The sequence below is a fragment of the Dipodomys spectabilis genome, unplaced genomic scaffold (genome assembly GCF_019054845.1).
Source record: "Dipodomys spectabilis isolate Male_0828 unplaced genomic scaffold, ASM1905484v1 ptg000262l, whole genome shotgun sequence".
In the NCBI taxonomy this organism is placed as follows: domain Eukaryota; kingdom Metazoa; phylum Chordata; class Mammalia; order Rodentia; family Heteromyidae; genus Dipodomys; species Dipodomys spectabilis.
The window spans coordinates 877041-894721 of NW_024870939.1; the positions used below are offsets into that span (position 1 = coordinate 877041).

At 48.4% G+C, this 17681-nt stretch overlaps 1 protein-coding gene across 7 annotated transcripts in view; it reads left to right on the top strand.

Moving 5' to 3' along the window:
- Dysf (dysferlin) overlaps positions 1-17681 on the top strand; it is a 210198-nt gene that overhangs the window by 80801 nt on the left and 111716 nt on the right. For 4 of the 7 annotated variants that reach the window (XM_042699705.1, XM_042699703.1, XM_042699702.1 and 1 more), the window contains exons 18-22: positions 8779-8894; positions 9340-9453; positions 10695-10872; positions 11510-11634; positions 13657-13763. In XM_042699705.1, the coding sequence (XP_042555639.1) occupies positions 8779-8894; positions 9340-9453; positions 10695-10872; positions 11510-11634; positions 13657-13763 (640 nt within the window). Of the gene's footprint in view, positions 1-7208; positions 7251-8778; positions 8895-9339; positions 9454-10694; positions 10873-11509; positions 11635-13656; positions 13764-17681 lie in introns of all 7 variants that reach the window. The other 3 variants (XM_042699708.1, XM_042699706.1, XM_042699707.1) reach the window with 1 other exon arrangement.

A 17681-nucleotide genomic window follows, 5' to 3' on the forward strand; every position in this document is an offset into this window, starting at 1 on the left:
CCACTAAGCCACATTCCCAGCTCTCATTTTGTAATTTTTTTTTTTTTGTCAGCCTTGGGGCTTGAACTCTGGGCCTGGGCGTTGTCCCTCAGCTCTTCAGCTCAAGGCTAGCGCTCTACCACTTGAGCCATAGTGCCAGTTCTGTGGTGCTGAGGAATCGAACCCAGGGCCTCATGCATGCAAGGCAAGCACTCTACCACTGAGCCACCTTCTCAGCCCCCATTTTGTAAATTTTTAAATAAAGAAACAATCTGAAAAAATAGAAAATGTACCCCCTGCAATCACCTATACCTCTATCATTCCAGATAAGAACTATGAATTTCCCTAGAGCCTTTTGTGTGTATGAATAAACATGCATGTTTGTGGATGTACACATACACTAATGTCTGTATATGCATACATACATTAAAAGGGAATTGTTTTGAAAATTGCTTTTAGTCACTTGACATCACTATATAGATGTCTTTTCATATGATTAAATGCTCTTCCAAGTGAATAAGAATTTACTGTGTATGTACTACCATCTCTTTAGTAAATGTTGAATATTTAGGTATTTTCTAATTTTTCTACATTAGGAAAAGCTAATTTTGCAATGGAATTTTTGTGAGTAAATCTTATGCATTCACAAGTTTTCTTTTTCAAAATGTAAGATGGACTAAACACTAAATCTGTGCTAGTGCATACTTTATCAGGGCCTCTCACATACTAGGCAAGTGTCCTGCTCCTGTCCCCAGCCCCTGCATTTTCTCAGGCTGAATATCTAGAGGGAGAATCGCTAGGTCAGGGGATGGCAATTTCTTTAAGGCCCAAGTTGCCCTACAAAAAGTCAGGGTTAATTTTTCTCCAGTCACTTCCATAGGCTTTATGTATTGTGCCCTCGCCACCACAGGCTAAAATAATATCAGAAAAGACTTTTGAGCCTGAAACCAGTGGCTCATACTTGTAATCCTAGCAACTCACAAGGAGGAGATCTAGAGCCAGCTAGGGCAGAAAATTTGTGAGACATCTCCAGAATAACCAGCAAAAAGCTAAACTGGAGTCATGGTTCAAATGGTTGAGAACCATCCACGAAGAAGAAACTCAAGCAAGCATGAGGCCCTGAGTGTCAAATTCTGGTATACACACACACACACACACACACACACACAATATATTCAATGGTGTTAATTGGATGGATAAAAATGATATCTCATTGTTGCCTTCATTTCCATTTTCATTGACATCTGGTAAATGGAACAACATAAATTTTAAAATATCATAAATTTTGTATGTAATATATGCTTATGCATTTTATAGTTTTTATAAATGTATTCTCCTGGTCCATGTTTTGGATATGTGTTTGTCTTTTTCTCACTGTTTGGTAAGAGTGTTATGTTTATAACAGACACTAACTTTTCCCCTTCTTATATGTGACAAATAATTCTGTTTTATCTTTATAGTTTTGACTTATAGAAACTTTAGTTTGTATGTAGCCAAATCTGTTCATATTTTCCTTAGTGAATAAGGACGGGATCTAACATGACTTAAAAAAAATTGTTCACTGGTGATACCAATGCTGCATTTTGAATACTCTGTTCCCTATATTTTGCAATGCTGACTTGTCACCTACTAAATTCCTTAATGTGTTCTTGGGCCTGTTTCTTGATTTTCTATTATCTTCAATTGGTATGTCTGCTTATTATTTCTTTGCTTTTTGTATCTGGGTTATGCTGGCTCTGTAAAATTAATTGGAAAGATTTAAAGTCTTCTCAAACATCTGGAACAGTTTATATAACATAAGAATATAGTCTTTTGAGGGTTTGAAATAATTCACCCATAAAACCATATGGGCTGGGTGCCCTTTTTGAGTGGGTGTAGTAATGGCTCTTTAAAAACTTTTCAATTCCTCCTGTGATCATTGTTATTTTTAGTTTGTTACTTTTACTTTAGTCAATTTTGATAATTTATATTTCCTAGAAAAACATCCATTACACTGAGGTTTTCAAATTTATTTACCTAGTGTTTTTCAGAGTAACCTTTTATAGTGAAAACAATTCATTCTACTTGGTGCTTTCCTTTTTTGCTGTTCCTATTGTGTTTGAATTTTCTTTTACTATTTTCTCAATTAGCCTCATTAGTTTTTTCTATTTAAACTTTATTGGAATTTTCATTGGTGTACTTTTAACTCTCTTTAGACTTATTTTACTGTTTCCTTTAAAAATGTTCTGACTAATTTAGGTTTATTTGAAAAATTTGCATTTAAATGATTCAAGTATAGTTTCTGCATTACGTGTCACATTTAAAAGGTTTTTGGCAAATGCCTAGGTTTTAGCTTTTTTGTCTGTGTTTGTGCTAGTACTAGGGCTTCAACTCAGGGGCTACATGCTGCCCCTTACCTATTTCACTCAACTCTAGCACTTTACCACTTGAGCCCACACTTCTGCTTCTGATTTTCTGATGGTTAATTGGAGATACGAGTCTCAAGGATTTTCCCACCCCAGCTGGCTTTGAACTGCTTTCCTCAGCCTTTTGAGTAGCTAGTCATTGGTGCCCAGCTTTAACTCTATGTAAAATATTAACATTTTTCACACTTAAATATTTAATCTATTTTGACATATTTTCTGAGACCAGTATGACTTGAGTCATGTTTTTTTCTGACTAGACACTGCTTATAGGAATTTAATGTTTTTTTTTTTTTGTCATGGGGCCTGAACTCTGGGCCTGGGCACTGTCCCTCAGCTCTTCTAGCTCAAGGCTAACACTCTACCACTTGAGCCACAGAGCCACTTCCGTCTTTATGTGGTGCTGGGGAATCGAACACAGGGCCTCATGCATGCAAGGCAAGCACTCTACCACTAAGCCACCTTCTTAACCCCTTTCTTTTGAAGTTTTGAAAATACCAGTTATATAATGATTAATTATGGGAATAAATTCTGTGAATGCTTTGCTGGGTGATTTTTGTTGTTCAGACACCAGAGAGTATCCTTACACAAATAAACGATGCCACTAGTTGCTACAATCTTCTGCCACTGTATAGTACCTGGGCCCATTGTTGACCAGAGCGCCTCACCCTGCCTGTAATATATCAGAGACTCTTTTCACTGAATTTTGTCTGAGAGTGGTGAATAGCTAAGATTGAGGAAATGGATATTTTGTATACTAGCTATGTGTAGAGAGCTGAAGGCAGGTTGGGGTAATGGTAAGTGCGCTAGCATTGGAGCTGGCCATCTTGGGCTTAGATTCTGTCAACTCTGCTACTTTGTAACCTAGAGAGTACATCCAGCTTTCCTTCCATAAAATGGGCTCCTATGAACTTTGACTTCTGTGGTTGCTTGGGAGGATCCAGTGAGGTGATACATGATAAATGTGAAGTTCTTACAGTGTCTGGCACAGGATAAACCCTAGGTTAATCCTGGCTGTTCCTGTCATTCTTGGCTTTTTGATATCACCAGTTCTGCTTTTTTTGTGGTGTGGTTAAACTTTGGTCATTGCACATTTTGGTCCTTGTCAAGCCTTCTTCTTCTTCTCTCTCTAGACACTCTTTTTGTATCTACCTTTTCTTCATTTCTGTCCTCTCCAGCCGCAATGGCGGCTGTCCTGTTTCTCTCTCCTGGAGGTAGACAGACAGTCCCTTCCCCAATATGCTCTCTAAAAAGATCTGTACAGCTTGGCCCCTTTCTACAGACAGAGGATCTTCATTGTGTATCTCTGTAGCTCTTTGGCTGTAGGACAGGGTCATGTGCTTCATTCCTGGTATGCATTCATCCAGTGATCTTGCAAGTTCTCTGCAACCCCTTAACAAAAAGCATTAATTATTTGAAGGTTTCAAATATACACAAGTCAAGAATTATATGACCATCTCCCAGGCACCTTCACTTAGCTTCAACACCTAGTGGTGCTCTGCCATTTGGATCTTATGGATCAATCTTTTAATTGGTAGAATTCACAAAAATGGTGCTTTTATCAAGAATCTTCCCTTCCCAGTCCTTCCCCTACTAGCTTTAGGCACTGTTTGGTTCGAGTCCTAGTTCCCTTCTGGCTAGTCAGAAAGTTCTGCCAAGAGCTGCTCTGCAGGTACAGACAGAGAGAGAGCTGTGATGGGGGAGGGTGCCCCCTAGGCCATAATTCTTGGAATGGAAGGAAGCCCTTTTCTAGTTGGTTACTCATACTCTTCCTGCCTGTGAATCCTAGGGCAGATACTGGTAGAGGCACAATGTGGCATTTCTGACTGATTTAGGACAGTGGTTGATCCATAAGGCTACATCTGTGCCTACCATCAGCCACCTGGTGGAGAACTTAGGTCCTCCCTCGATCCCATTTCTGGAGGTAATGTTTGCCTTCATCTTTTTCTGGCATCCTGACTCTTTTACCCATCCAGTGTTTGTGTGGCCACTAGATGGTGCTCAAGCCACAGGCAATCTACTGTGCTTCAGGAAGGCAGTCAAATTAGGATCACTTCCTGCCCTCCCTCCCCCTGGCCCCCACCCCTCAACTATTGTTCTGGATATAAATGAAAAAAAATTTTAATGCCATCAGCTAACTAATTTTTGGATATGAAGTTAAATAGCTTGATTTATGTGACCATAAAAGAGTTAACGATTCTGATAATACTGGGGCTATTCTCAGGTTCTCTGACATTCTTTCCTACACAGGTAGGTCCCTTTTGGAGCCAGAGTTTGTCTCTAGCCCTGAAGGATGATCTCTTGCCTTGTGTCCTGCTAAACTTTCCTCACCCATCCTAAAAGCCCCCTTAGAACATGCTGTTCTCTCATACTTTCCTTTTTTTTTTTTTTTAAATTTCTTTTCTTCTCACGTGGGATCTAGCATACCTCTGTCATCTCTTAAGCCCAGCCAAAGTGAATTGTAAAAACTGGTATGTTCTCTCCCCCCTCACACGCCCACCCCAGTTCCCCTGATGGTTTGTTTTGACCAAGTGCTTTTGGTTTGTGTCTTGTTTTTGTTTCCGGGGAGGACAAGACCCAACAGTAACCACTTAAGCACTTCTGCCCATGGGTTTGCCTGGGCACAGTGAAGTATTTTTTGGACCCTGAGCACCACCAACATATTAAGGAAAGATATTTATTTAAAGGACTGTTCTCAGATACATGAGAGCCATGAAAACCACCCAGAGTCTTTGATAACTTTATACACATGACAGTCATGTTACAGAAATAGTACTTGTACCCAACAGTTTTTTTCCATGGCCAAGAAACCCAAAGTTCATCTTTCTGTCTTCGGAACGTAGCTGAGGATGATTTCCCAGCAGTTTTTGGTTTCTTCCCCTGCCTGGCTCAGGCTAGTGTCAGGCAGCCAAATGCCACGGGCTTGGGGATGTGCCCAGAGGCGGAGGGGGCTGGCAGAATGGCTGCAGGTAACACCCTCGGCTCCTCCAAGGCACATGCATGTCCCTGAGGACTGTCTGCGGGGCTCTGACTTGTGGCTCATGGGGCCAAGAGGCCTGTTCTCAATTCCTTCCAGTTTCCCTAGGTGAGGGAGCTGGGGAAATGGGGAGCATTCATCTGTGACTTGGGACGTCCACACTCCTGGATCTCTGGGCTCAGGGAAAGCACACTAAAACATTTGTGTTTTGGCAGAAGGACGATGAGGACTAAATAGAGGCTTTGTCTTGGGTGGCCCTCTGGTTGCCCTGCCCTTGACTTTATGAGCTGTCAGCAGACACAGGGAAGAGAACTTGGGGAGGGGGGCGGTGAGATGAAGTTCCCGGAGACCTATGACCTTCCCTCAAGTTAGGAATCTCTGGCTGACGTTGTCAGGAGGACCATTACCCACTCCCAGTGCCTAGAATTGTGCCTGGCAAGGCTTGTTGAATGAATAAATGAATGCAAAGGAGCGCACAGTTCACTCTGGTCACCCGAGGCCTGTGTGTTGATCGGATGGCTGGCAGGACTGGGGGGCCATGTGTGTCTGCCTGGGAACCAGTATGCAGCCAGGATTTAAAGTCAGGTTATGGGTGAGAAGCCAAGTTTGCCTTTCAAGAAGCACATGGGGGTTGGAATGATAACTTTAGCTTCTTTAGCCTGAGATAACAGGTCAGGCCTCTTGGTAATCATTTGGAAGGACCTGAAGTGGAAACTTTCTTTTTGGTGGTCCCTGGCCACTGCCTTCCTTGGGATCACAGCTGTTCCCATATAGGTCATATTGTTGAGAAAGCACATTCCCCGATAGCCAGGGGCCTGACTCACCCTTTGGTGAAAGTTGATTTTTGTGGATGTGAAAATGGCCACCAGGAGCATTTGTAGTGGATTCTTCTCTGCTTGTTCTTCCTTCATGACATTTTCCTGACCTTTGGCTTCTAACTAGAATTATGGAGCCATGGAAAAACAGCAATGAGATTTTTTTTTTGAGGTAATAGGCAAAGGTGAATAATAGATAAAAAGAATCAGCAAATGCACTAATGCCATTCCCAGGTGCATCCATAACCTCAGACATGATTACACTTTGCTAGTTAAAAAATATAAAGTGTAGAAAGAGGCACACATCACAGAGACAGAGGAAGGAGATGGAAGGTGCTTCCTTTTCTGGGTCATCTACCAGTTCAGAAGTGAATGATAGATACCAAGAGTCCAGAGTGGCCAGAACATATTTTCCCGGCTTCTATTTTTAGATATCTGTCACCAGCATTTAAGAACAGACTCAGATGTCAGAGCCTTCATCTAATGGGCAGTATCTGTCACCATACTTTACTGGAAGCAGCAGGTGTTAGAAGCCAAGTCCAGATGCCTATTGTTGTGAAAACGCAACATGTTGTTTTCTGTGGTACTAATAGAATTGACCACTAGGTGGAGATGTTGTGCCTTGAAATGCCCTTGCTTAGCTCTGTCCTGTTGGGTTTGGAACACTGAGTGTTCAGCTGCCTTACTCTTGCTCTTTTGTGTTTTGCTCACCCTTTCCTTATGTCTGTATTTTATTTTCCTCACTGATCTAGCTATAATAGAGAAAAGCACATTTTCTTTTCTGTGTTATTTCTTGAATATAATGAATCAAGGAAGTTCCAAGTGATTGTGGTACTGGGGACTGTGTCTGGCTGGACAGGGGTGGTGCCTTAGCTTGTGGTACGTTCAGCGTTGGGCTAGGGGTGGGGCCTGGGGCCATGTATGCTTCCCACTTAGGAGCTGTGTTTCTGCTCATCTGCCAGCTCCTGGTCACATAACCATTCCTCCTTCCAACCATGTCCATCCTAACACCTTTTCCATTTCTTTATGCTTCAGAGGAGCCTGAAGGTGTGGCCAAGCCTCCACAAGGCACAGACCGTACGTTACTGTCACCTAGGGGTCCAAGGGGATGGGTTTGGAGGCTCTTACTGGAGGGGTATGAATGCTGGAGATGGGGTTTCCTGATTTGCATGAAGCATGGTTGAGATTCACCCCAGCCTCTGAGTTTACCATATCAGTTTCCTTTCTGCCACTGGTTGAACACTAAAGTCATTTGGAATGTCTTGAGGACAGTTTCCTCTCCCAGACCCCTCCCCAAACTTGGGGTGAAGCTAGAAGGAGGAGTTTGGCAGGTATAGAAGCCATGGACAACCTGGGGAAGTATAAGGTATTTGGGGACCAGGAGGAAGTTGGAGGGAGTGAAAAACTCTTGAAGTGGAAATTCAAAAGGTAAATCATAATCAAGATATTTAACACGGATGATGAGTAATGTTCACGTGAGATCCATTATTCCAAGGCCGCCGCCTTCTGTTCCCAAAGCCAGAGCTTTGCTGGTGTGGGGTCTGAAAGAAGGAACATGTAGAAGGGTTCAGGGCACTCCTGACTGGTGGGCCGGCATGGCCAGCCTGTCCCTGTCCCCCTTCACTCCATGGGCTCCCCAGGAGCAGCTCATAGCACGCACCTTGGGTCCAGCCCTAGCACCCCTCTGCTGCAGAGATTGGTCTTGTGCTTGTTTGGCCCATCCTGTGTGGATAGGGTCATCCCAGATGATTTCAGTCCTGCCTGCTGTCTCTGGCATTCTGGAAATGTTCTCTTTCCCCTGCCCTCCAAAAGGGATACCTGACTTTGTAGAGTTTTCAGAGTATGGCTAGTGAAGGGCCATCCTAGGAAATGATCCACGAGCCCCCAAGTGACAAATGAACAAAACAGAGCCTCTCCAAGGGATGGGAATGATGCAGAGGAAAGATTTTCCTGCCTCATTCATTCTCAAACTCTCCTCCAAAGTGTTCCATTAAAAATATCATTTTTTTTTTGGTATTGTGTGTCCTGAAATGAGTCAGGGCCATCACGGCACAGGGATATACAAGTCACTGGAGTTTGGCTGTGGGGGGAGGGACGTCCCCTGAAAGGTAGCTTTTCTGGTCCTGAGGCTTTGGGTCTTCCTTTATGACACCCTATGCCTGGATGTGATATGTGTGCAGACTGGAGGGGGGTGGGTCCAGAAGGCACGGGGGTGGGAGCGCCTGAGCTCCAGCGTGTGTGCATGCCAGCCTGAGCTCCAGCGTGTGTGCATGCCAGCCTGAGCTCCAGCGTGTGTGCATGCCAGCCGAGAGCATGCGTGTTGAGGGGGCACCATTCCGGATCTGGCCACCTCATCAGCATGTGTTGGTTTGTATCTCTGGACCTCTATTCCCTCCTCTGTAAAATGAGACTAATAGTGACAAGGACTAGATGGATTTACTGGACATCATGACAGATCTCATCAGTGTCATTGTTGTTTACAAAGATTATATCTGACGCATGTGGGGGAAACTGAGGTGCTGGGGTGGACTCAGGTCTGAAGGTGGCTGGTTGAGTTCTAGAAAGCCCCACCGGGGGGCTTCTCTGACTTCTGCTGTGTCTTCAGTGGACGACAATCTGGGCTTCCTTCCCACCTTTGGCCCCTGCTATGTGAACCTGTATGGCAGTCCGCGGGAATTCACGGGCTTCCCAGACCCCTACGCAGAGCTCAACATGGGCAAGGTAAGCCGCCACATGCCAAGCGATCCTCTGGGGGGTCTCCCACCTGGCTTGGTGGCATTCAGGCCTACCTGAGACTTCAGGGGCCTGGGCAGGCTGGACCCATCAGAGTATCCTAATTCTAATTCTCCCTGGCCTCCTCCTGCTCCCCCCTCTTCTCTGTTCCCTCTGCCTCCCCCTTAGGGACACTGAGACCTCAGTCCCTAAGACACCCAGGCCGGTGTCTCTCAGGTTTCATCACCTGGGGCTAGGCTGGAGGTGGCACTGGTTCCCTCACTGGGTGGCTTGGCATGTCCCCGGAACGCTCTGGGCCATGACATCCTCATCGGAAGAATGGTGGGTTGGCTCAGCTTCTTGGCTGCCTGGGAGATGAACTGCCTTAGAGCCAAACCATGCTCCTTTCTTTCCCCTCATCTGCTCCGGCTGGTGACCTGATGTCCTCGTGCAGGGAGAAGGCGTGGCCTACCGAGGCCGGCTTCTGCTGTCCCTGGAGACCAAGCTGGTGGAGCACAGTGAGCAGAAGGTGGAGGACCTTCCTGCAGATGACATCCTCCGGGTAGAGGTAAGCAGCACTGCCCTGGGAGGGAGGTGGAGTCCTCTTAGGGATTAGAGAGAGAGAGGTGGCCAAGCAAGCATCATGGGGTAGAAGGGACACAGTTCTGTTCCGCACTTACTGTGACTTCACTTCTTTGAGTAGTTGACATTTCAGCTGAGAAGTGGGAAGAATGTAACATATATCCCACTTGGAATGCTCAGAGGAATAAAGCAGATAAATAGAAGTGTTTTGAAAGTCTTGAGTTCAATGCAACATGAGACGCTATTTTCTAACAGTCACATAAGAATGAAGTTCTATTAGGTCAACTAAACACTTATCAGGTGTTTGGCACTGCTAGTGATGTCCCTGGTATTACTGAATCTTCACAGTACCCCATAGTACTGCTGCTATGGTTACTATCTCCATCTTATAGATGGAGAAGCGGAAGCCCAGATATATCAGAGCAATGAATGGTAGAGCGAGGCCTGGTCTCTAGGAGCATTCAGACCCTGTAGTCATAGAGCTGTGGCTTGGATCCTGGCTCCACCACTTACCAGTTATTTCCCTGCCTGTAAAGTGGGTGTAATAATTATACTTACCTCATAAGATTGTGGTGAGAAGTGAATTAAGATATGTATGCAGTAAGTACTCATTAAGTGTTAGCTGTCATTACTATTTACATTCTCCTAAACCCCAATTGCTTAATCCTGCTTCTCTGTGCCTCCCAATGGAAGGAATCATAAAATCACATTGGTTCAAATCAGGACATATGAAAAAGTGCCAAACGTGCCTTTAGTCCTGTGCCCTATGCCCAGAGGGAGCAAAGAACTTCACACATCCCAAGTATATGGGAGAGGTGGCCAGTGCATACTGCAGTAGTGTCTGGTGTGAGGGGACCTCTACGGGGCTGGTGGGAGTTCTGGGTGAAGCCTGGTGATTCGGAATCCCAGATGAGACCAGGCTGCCCTGAGGGGCACTGAGGGAGACCTTGCCTCGCTGATGTGGTGGTGCCATTGCTGCTGGTTTGGATTAAGGAGTCACATGACCTTGGAGATGCAGATCTTATTAGGAAATGTGGCCAAATACACAGAGACCTGGAAAGAGTGTTGAGTTCATAATCAAATCTGGAGATTGTTTCTTTTCTGGACTATTTGCCACTGGGCAGCTGAGCCAGGGGTTACTGGTACAGGCCATGGTAAAGGCTAACAATGCCCACCTGTCTCGTTGGCTTCTCCTCATGCCCTCTGGCCTGCCCTCTCTGCCCACAGAAGTACCTCCGGAGGCGCAAATACTCCCTCTTCGCCGCCTTCTACTCGGCCTCTATGCTGCAGGACGTGGATGATGCTATTCAGTTTGAGGTCAGCATTGGGAACTATGGCAATAAGTTCGATACAACCTGTCTGCCGCTGGCCTCCACCACCCAGTACAGCCGGGCAGTCTTTGATGGTAAGCTCCCCAGTCATAGAGCAGGGGCTGAGCCCTGAAGCCTCCCTACCATGGGAAAATGCTGGGGCCCTGCTCCATATACCTGGCCTAGAAAAACCCTTCTGAGATCCCCTGCTGTGCTCCCAAAGCCACCTCCACCCCCCTGCAGTGCTCTAGGTGGAGCCTACCTCCCCCCTACCCCCAATGCCAGTTCCCATAGGTTGGGGTCTTGAAAGTATGGTGATCCATAGTCATCTTGATTCGCCTGGGTCATTACATGGTGGCTTAGAGTCATTGGGGACTATGGTCTTGATTTATGGGTCATTCTATTACCCTCTCTCTTTCTATGCACTGAAGTGTCCCAGTGTTCCCCATTCTGTGTGGACACTGAACGGTACAGATGACACCACATCTGCCCAGAGGTTCTAAGGTGGGAAAGAGAAGAAGGCACTAGTCTGCCTCCACCCTCAGCCCCTTCCCATCTTGGCTAGCTCCGTGTCTAAGTGACCAGGGGCCTGGGCTCTGTAGTACTTTGCCTGCCAACCCTCAGCTCCTACCCAGTAACCAGGCCCTTCTCCCCTCACCCCATACCCTCTTCCCTTGCTGGGGATCAGGTTCTCTTCCCTTGCCCAGTAACCAGGTCCCTCTCTCCACACAGGATGCCACTATTACTACTTACCCTGGGGCAATGTGAAGCCAGTCGTGGTGCTGTCCTCCTACTGGGAGGACATCAGCCATAGGATTGAGACTCAAAACCAGCTGCTCAGGATTGCTGACCGGTTGGTGAGTGGAAAGAGACCCCCAACCTCTGCTTTTCTGTGGGTGTTTGCAGACCTGCTGCCCACATGCACACTTGATAGGTAGCTTTGTCCAGTGGCTTTTATGGGCTGGTGTCCTCTGTGTTCTGTGTCCTATTTACTGGCCAGAAGAGGGGTGAGGAGAGCACTGGGGAGCCCCTAACAGATGCAGTGAGAGAGAGATAGATAGAGAGAGACAGAGACAGAGGGATAGAGACAGAGAGAGACAGAGATGAGACAGAGGCAGAGAGACACTCACCTGGAACTTCAGGACAGTGCCTGAGATGAATAGTAGATTTCTTTTTACTCTTAACTGCATACAAGAGATTTCCATCTAGAAGTCAGCTGGAAGTAAGCACTGAATAAGTCCACAGAAGGCTTTCCTGCCCTGTTTACCCAGAGCTCTCCAGGTGAGACTTGAGGTGTCAAGGGAGAGAGGTGGGGTGTGGAGGAAGGAGAGTAGCAAAGAGCATCAGGAAAGTAGCATGGGAACAGCAAGGGATCCATGTCCAGTGGGGGAACACAGGTGGTGGGGGCTTAGCCAGGCCCCCATCGCAAGGGCCCAGGAGGGTGGCATGGCCTGAGGAGGAGATGACCTTTGAGGGGAACTGCAAGACTTCAGCTTTTAGGTCTTGGTGGCCCATTGGATCTAGGAAAAGGAAGGTCTGTGACTCTGGTGGCTGAAATGACTCTGGGGAGCTGGGGAGAAAAGCAGAGGGTGCAAGGGTGGGTGGTGAGTTGTGTTTGAGAGGTGAGGAGAGGCTTCTAGAGATTCATCTCCATGTACAGGTCTGATGCTCGGCCAGTGAGCACAAGAGAGTCACAAGAATGTGTGTAAAGGTCAAGGGAGGTGGGAAGCTGATGGTCCAGGTGGTGGCTTCTAGGCACTTCTATGAAGTGTGTGTGTGTGTGTGTGTGTGTGTGTGTGTGTGTGTGTGTGTGTGTGTGTGTGTGTGCTCCCCTTCCTGAATTGAATGGCATGTGGGAAAGTGGGTAGCTATTCTGATAAAGCCAGAAAAAGGCAACAGGTTGAGGAAAGGGAGATGAATGGCCTGGAGAAGTCTGTGGATAAGCATGGTTCAAAAGACAGATGGAAAAGGAAGGGAAAAGCAGGAGTCGGAGTGGCTGGAAGGAATTCAGGCCCAGGTGGGGCCTTTGTAGTCCTTGGCTGTCTCTAGACCCTGGAGCTCTGCAGCAGGGAGAAGACCAGCAAACACTCAGGGCCTGAGAACTGGAGTCAGAGCTGGGCAAGTGTGGTCTGTCTTCTGGGCCACTTGTTATTTTACAAGATTACGGACTCCAAGGGAGCAGGGTCCATGTTTCCTTGGTAAGGTCTTTTTCTAGACTAGAAGTCCCTCTGTGGTATATGTATCACATGCTCAGAAAAGCTGATGGACAGGAAGAAGGGTCCTGGGGGACTGAGGGACAGGGCTGAGGTCCAAGGAGGGGGCTGGGTAGGGGTTCAGTAAAGGAGGCTAGATGCAGCTGAGTGAGAGAGCAGTCATTGGGATGAGGAAGTCTGAGTGGCTGTGGTGGTGGTGTAGGTAGATTTGGCCTGAGCCTAGATGTGTGGTAGAACCTGGAAAGGAGAGGGGGTCCCATGAGGAGCAACAACAGGCTCAGGAAGGGCCACTCAGCTGTGTTCACCTGTGGGGAGTCAGTTCTGGCTTGAAGATGGTAGGTGACAGGATGCCTTCAGCTTCTGGTAGAGCTGGCACATAGCTTATGAATTCCTTATGCTCAGATATGACGCTTAAGTGCCAGGCTTGAGAATTTGGGTGTGGGGAGCCCTGGAAGGTTCTTGAACCAGGTCAGTGCTGGTTGGCTGGCTCTGGACTATGTCTCTAGCTGCTCATTTTTTTTTTTTTAATGGATTGGGCTGTGGGAACAGGTGTGTGTGTGTGTGTGTGTGTGTGTGTGTGTGTGTGTGTGTGTGTGTTGGTTACAGCCAGGGTTTAACCTTCTGCATCCTGGTGGCACTCCTGACCTTGGCCTGCCCATTCCACAGGAAGCTGGCTTGGAGCAGGTCCACCTGGCCTTGAAGGCACAGGGTTCCACGGAGGACACAGACTCTCTAGTGGCTCAGCTGATGGATGAGCTCATTGCAGACTGCAGGTAGGGGGTACCTGGCGCCCATGGGGCGGCTTCCCTGCGAGTGTTCGTGTGTGGCAGTGAGCGGCAGCACGTCTCCCAGCCACGCTTGGCCAGCAGTCCAGCCCGGGCTGAGTCCAAAGGTGGTGGAGCCAGCGCAGGGAGTTGAAAAGGTGACATTTAGAGCAGGTCATAAATCTCCCTGCAGCAGCGGCAGCTGCGGGCCTGCGCAGCCCCGCTCACCTGAATGGGGAGCATTGTGTCTCTGATCCCCAACGTCTTATTTCCCTGATGGAATCTCCAGGAGAAGCTGACTGGAGGTGGGGGTAGGTAGCGCCCCTCCTTCCCCAAAGTCATGTCAGGAACCATGCTTTCTGCTTAGTCTTCGATTGACGTGGCTGATGGTCAATTTCAGGAAAAGGGGGTCCTCGGGGTGATGGAAAATGGGGGTGCAGAGGCTCAGCAGGGGGGCTCATCTCAGCATCTCTTCCAGCGCTGAGTGGGTCTGGAGAGGCACTTCCAGAGGGAGCTTCGAACTTCCTCTTGGCATGAGGAGTAACTACTTTAGAATATGTAATGAAGTGCTGGGACCTTAGGAAGGGTTTAATCAATGGGAACTGTAATGATTGTTAAGATGAAATGCCAAGTCTTAGGTACTAGCCCTGTTCACCAGCTTTGTGGGTTTACATAGCTTCCCTTCCATGGACCTCGGTTCCTCCACTGTTACTGGACTTAATAAGAATTCTGCTTTCTAGGGGATTAAGTGTGAATATATGTAAATGCATTCTCTGCCTTCTTCTGCCTCTCATCACTCCTTCTGTCAGTCTGGCTAGAGAGCCCCATTGAACAGAGCAGAGAAAGAAATGCCTTCCTGCTGAGAAATGAGTAACCATGCTGCCAGACACAGCCCCCTTCCAGCCCTTCATGCTGCAGTTAGTTCGGAAGTGCATTGTGATCAAATGTTCCCCAAGGACCTGTCTCCTTCACTCTCTATCCCCAGTGGTGGGGCTGTAGACAGGCCATTCCCAAAGCACTGCCAGGCTTACTGACGAGGGAACAACTTCAGCCCTCTAGAGGGTGATGGGTGCACAAATCCAGCACACAAAGCAAAGTATGCTCGGAATTAGAGGCAGATGTGAGTTCACAGGTATAATACATGAGTTCAGGTGTAATACTCCCAACAAATGGAATCCAGGGAAGTTTCTTGGGCAGAGGAGGAGGGAAGGATGGCTGATGGGAACTTAGAGGAGAAGAGGGTTGGCCTTCAAAGAGGGCATTGCCCAGGCAAAAGGAGAGGGAAGCTGATGCCCAGGGAACAAGCCTTGGGGGCTATGCCAAGCAGAGCTTAGGCTGGGGGGCTATGGAGGGGCAATGTAACCCTGAGTTGGATGCTGAATTGGTGATGTGAGGCAGGTACTAGGAGGCCTGGCAAATAGACTCAACATTGGTTGTGCAAGTGACTTGGGACAAAGGCAGCTAAGTCAACGGTGCAGAGACCATCATAGACACTTCAGGATGCATTATGCCAACAACATATTGTACCAGGCACTGTCCTAAGAACTTTATGTGTATTAACTCATCATGAAGCTATTTAATTATGAGGTAGATGTAGACTCGTCCTCGTTTTACAAATGAGAAAACAGGCACAGAGAGGTCGATCAACATGCCCAGAGTCACATATCAAGTAGGTAGCAGAACTTCCTTGGTCTAATGCTCTACCATGGGAAAACTTGATGATGGGTTGGAACTAGGAGCCAAAGAAAGGCCTAGAATGGCCTCCTCGTTCTGGCCAGGCTAGCGGAGGAGTAGTTAGGGCCAGTCTCTGAGAGGTCTGTAGGAGAGGAAGTGGGCTGGGAGAGATCAGGAGTCATACTTGAGAGCAGGGTATCTGTGAGAAAGCTGACCCTGTGGTCTGGAGGTTGCAAGACAGGTGGGGCTAGAAGCACGCACAGGGGCGCAGTCAGTATTGGGAGCTGTAGCTGTGAGGTGCATTCTCAGATCGCCCCTGTATGCTAGGCCACGCCTGCAGAGTGACTGGCTGTTGCCCATCTGGCACAGGCTCTCGGGCAGTGGGTGAGCAGAGTACAGGTTTTCCCCATACCACAGCTTGTGACTCATGTGTGGGTTGGACCTTGGCAGGTGTGTGTACCTGGAACATTGCAGATAGGTGGGATCTGGCCCTGGGATGTCCTCAGTGCTCTCCTCAGTGCTCTGCTCTGAGCAACTGGGTAAAATCACTTCTGTCAAACTTGGTCCTTTGAGTCACTATCCTGGGAGAAGAAGGTTGCCCCAGCCTCCCAGGGGCTTTGGTCCCAGCCTGGGGGGAAGCTGGGTTCTCTTGAGGGAATACTTAGATGAGACTCCAAGAGAGGAATTCCAAGCATCAGAACTGATTCCTTCAGGTACCACCTGAGGCCTCGAGCAGCCTGGGGCCCCAGCAAGAGGAAGGGAGTCCCTCACCCCAACTGTGGCCCTGAGAGTCTTCACAATGGATGATACCAAGGCTGTCCATGGCTGCTTACCTGTTCTTCCTGCCAGCTCTGCTATAGCCCTGACATCAGTGTCTTCCCTTGTTCAAGCCCAAGCCTTTTTTTCTAGCTCATCTTCCCCATGGCCAATGACATCCACTCTGCTCTTCCAACCCAGCTGTCAACTCTGATTTCTAGGTCCTGTTGGACTGCTCCATGTGCTGCCTTGTCAGCGCATATGGGCTCTTCCCTGGGCTGCGTGAACCCTGGGCAGGTTTCATCTCCTTTCTTTGCGTCTCGGCCTATAGCTAGCAACCCCAGAGCCCACAATGGAAAGAGGTACGGTGCTGCCTCTCCCTTTCTCAGACTTGTTGGGTGTCTGTCTCTCCTATGTCCTTCCTTCATCCTCCTTCCTCTCCAGCCCCCTCCCTTTAATATCCACACTGTCTCCCTAACCTGGGGCCTCCACTTCAGTCCTGGACTGCTCCCACTGCGAGTCTCAGCTCACTTCCTGTAGACCAGGCTTCTCTTCCCTACTACCTGCCTCACATACCCCATTCCTTTCTAGATGGTTGTACTGACTGGCTCTCCTCACCCCACCCCACTTCATTCCACACATGCGCCCCTTGCCTCTGTGCATTTGCCTCTATGCACACACCGGTCTGTCCTGAGCCTGACTAACTTCTGCCAGCTCTATAGGCACAGCTTGGGGCTACTTCTTCCAGGAAGGACTCCTGACTCTCAGGCTGCCCAGTGGGATCATGGACAGCTGCTTCTGTTTCTCTCCTGGAGATAAGCGGAGCTGGGTCTTATCTCTGGACCCAGCCCCCAGCTCAGCACAGGCCCAGCACAGCTGCTGCTAACAAGGACTGCAATGAACCACCTGAAACCAGTTCATCTGTCAGGCCAGAGGCTCTCCCTGCCTGGTGGCTGCCCCCCAGTAGTCACCTGCTTGGTGCCACAGGGCCAGGCAGCAACTTGGTGAGAAGCCAGGCCTTGGCTCTTGGCCTACATGGCCCACCAGGTTTCCAAGTCAGCTAAGGATATACAGGACGGGCTGGGAGCTCAGCATCACCTAGTCTCCCCATGTTTCTGAGCCCATGTCTTGGGCTCTCCTGGTGTGTGCGTGGGGGAGGGGTGGGGGAAGGCTGAGAAATATTGCCAGAGGCACTCACAGGTCCTGGCTGTATTTTGGGAAGTCTTGGCTTTAGCTTGTGTCTCCATGAAAATCTCCTTTTGGTGGTCTACATCCTGGTCCCTCCCAGCTTCCCAACCAGGCTGGGGTGCATAAATCACCCCAGTTGGCCCAGCTCTCGATTCTCCCCCGCCCTCTCCACCCCTTCCCACCCGGCCCTCAGGCTCCAGTCCGCCCAGACCCCCCTCACCCACCACAGCCTCAGCTTCGCAAGCCCCGCAGGCTGCCTGCTGCCGGCCTGGGGCGGCTGTCCGCGGCACCCTCGGGGCAGTAAATATT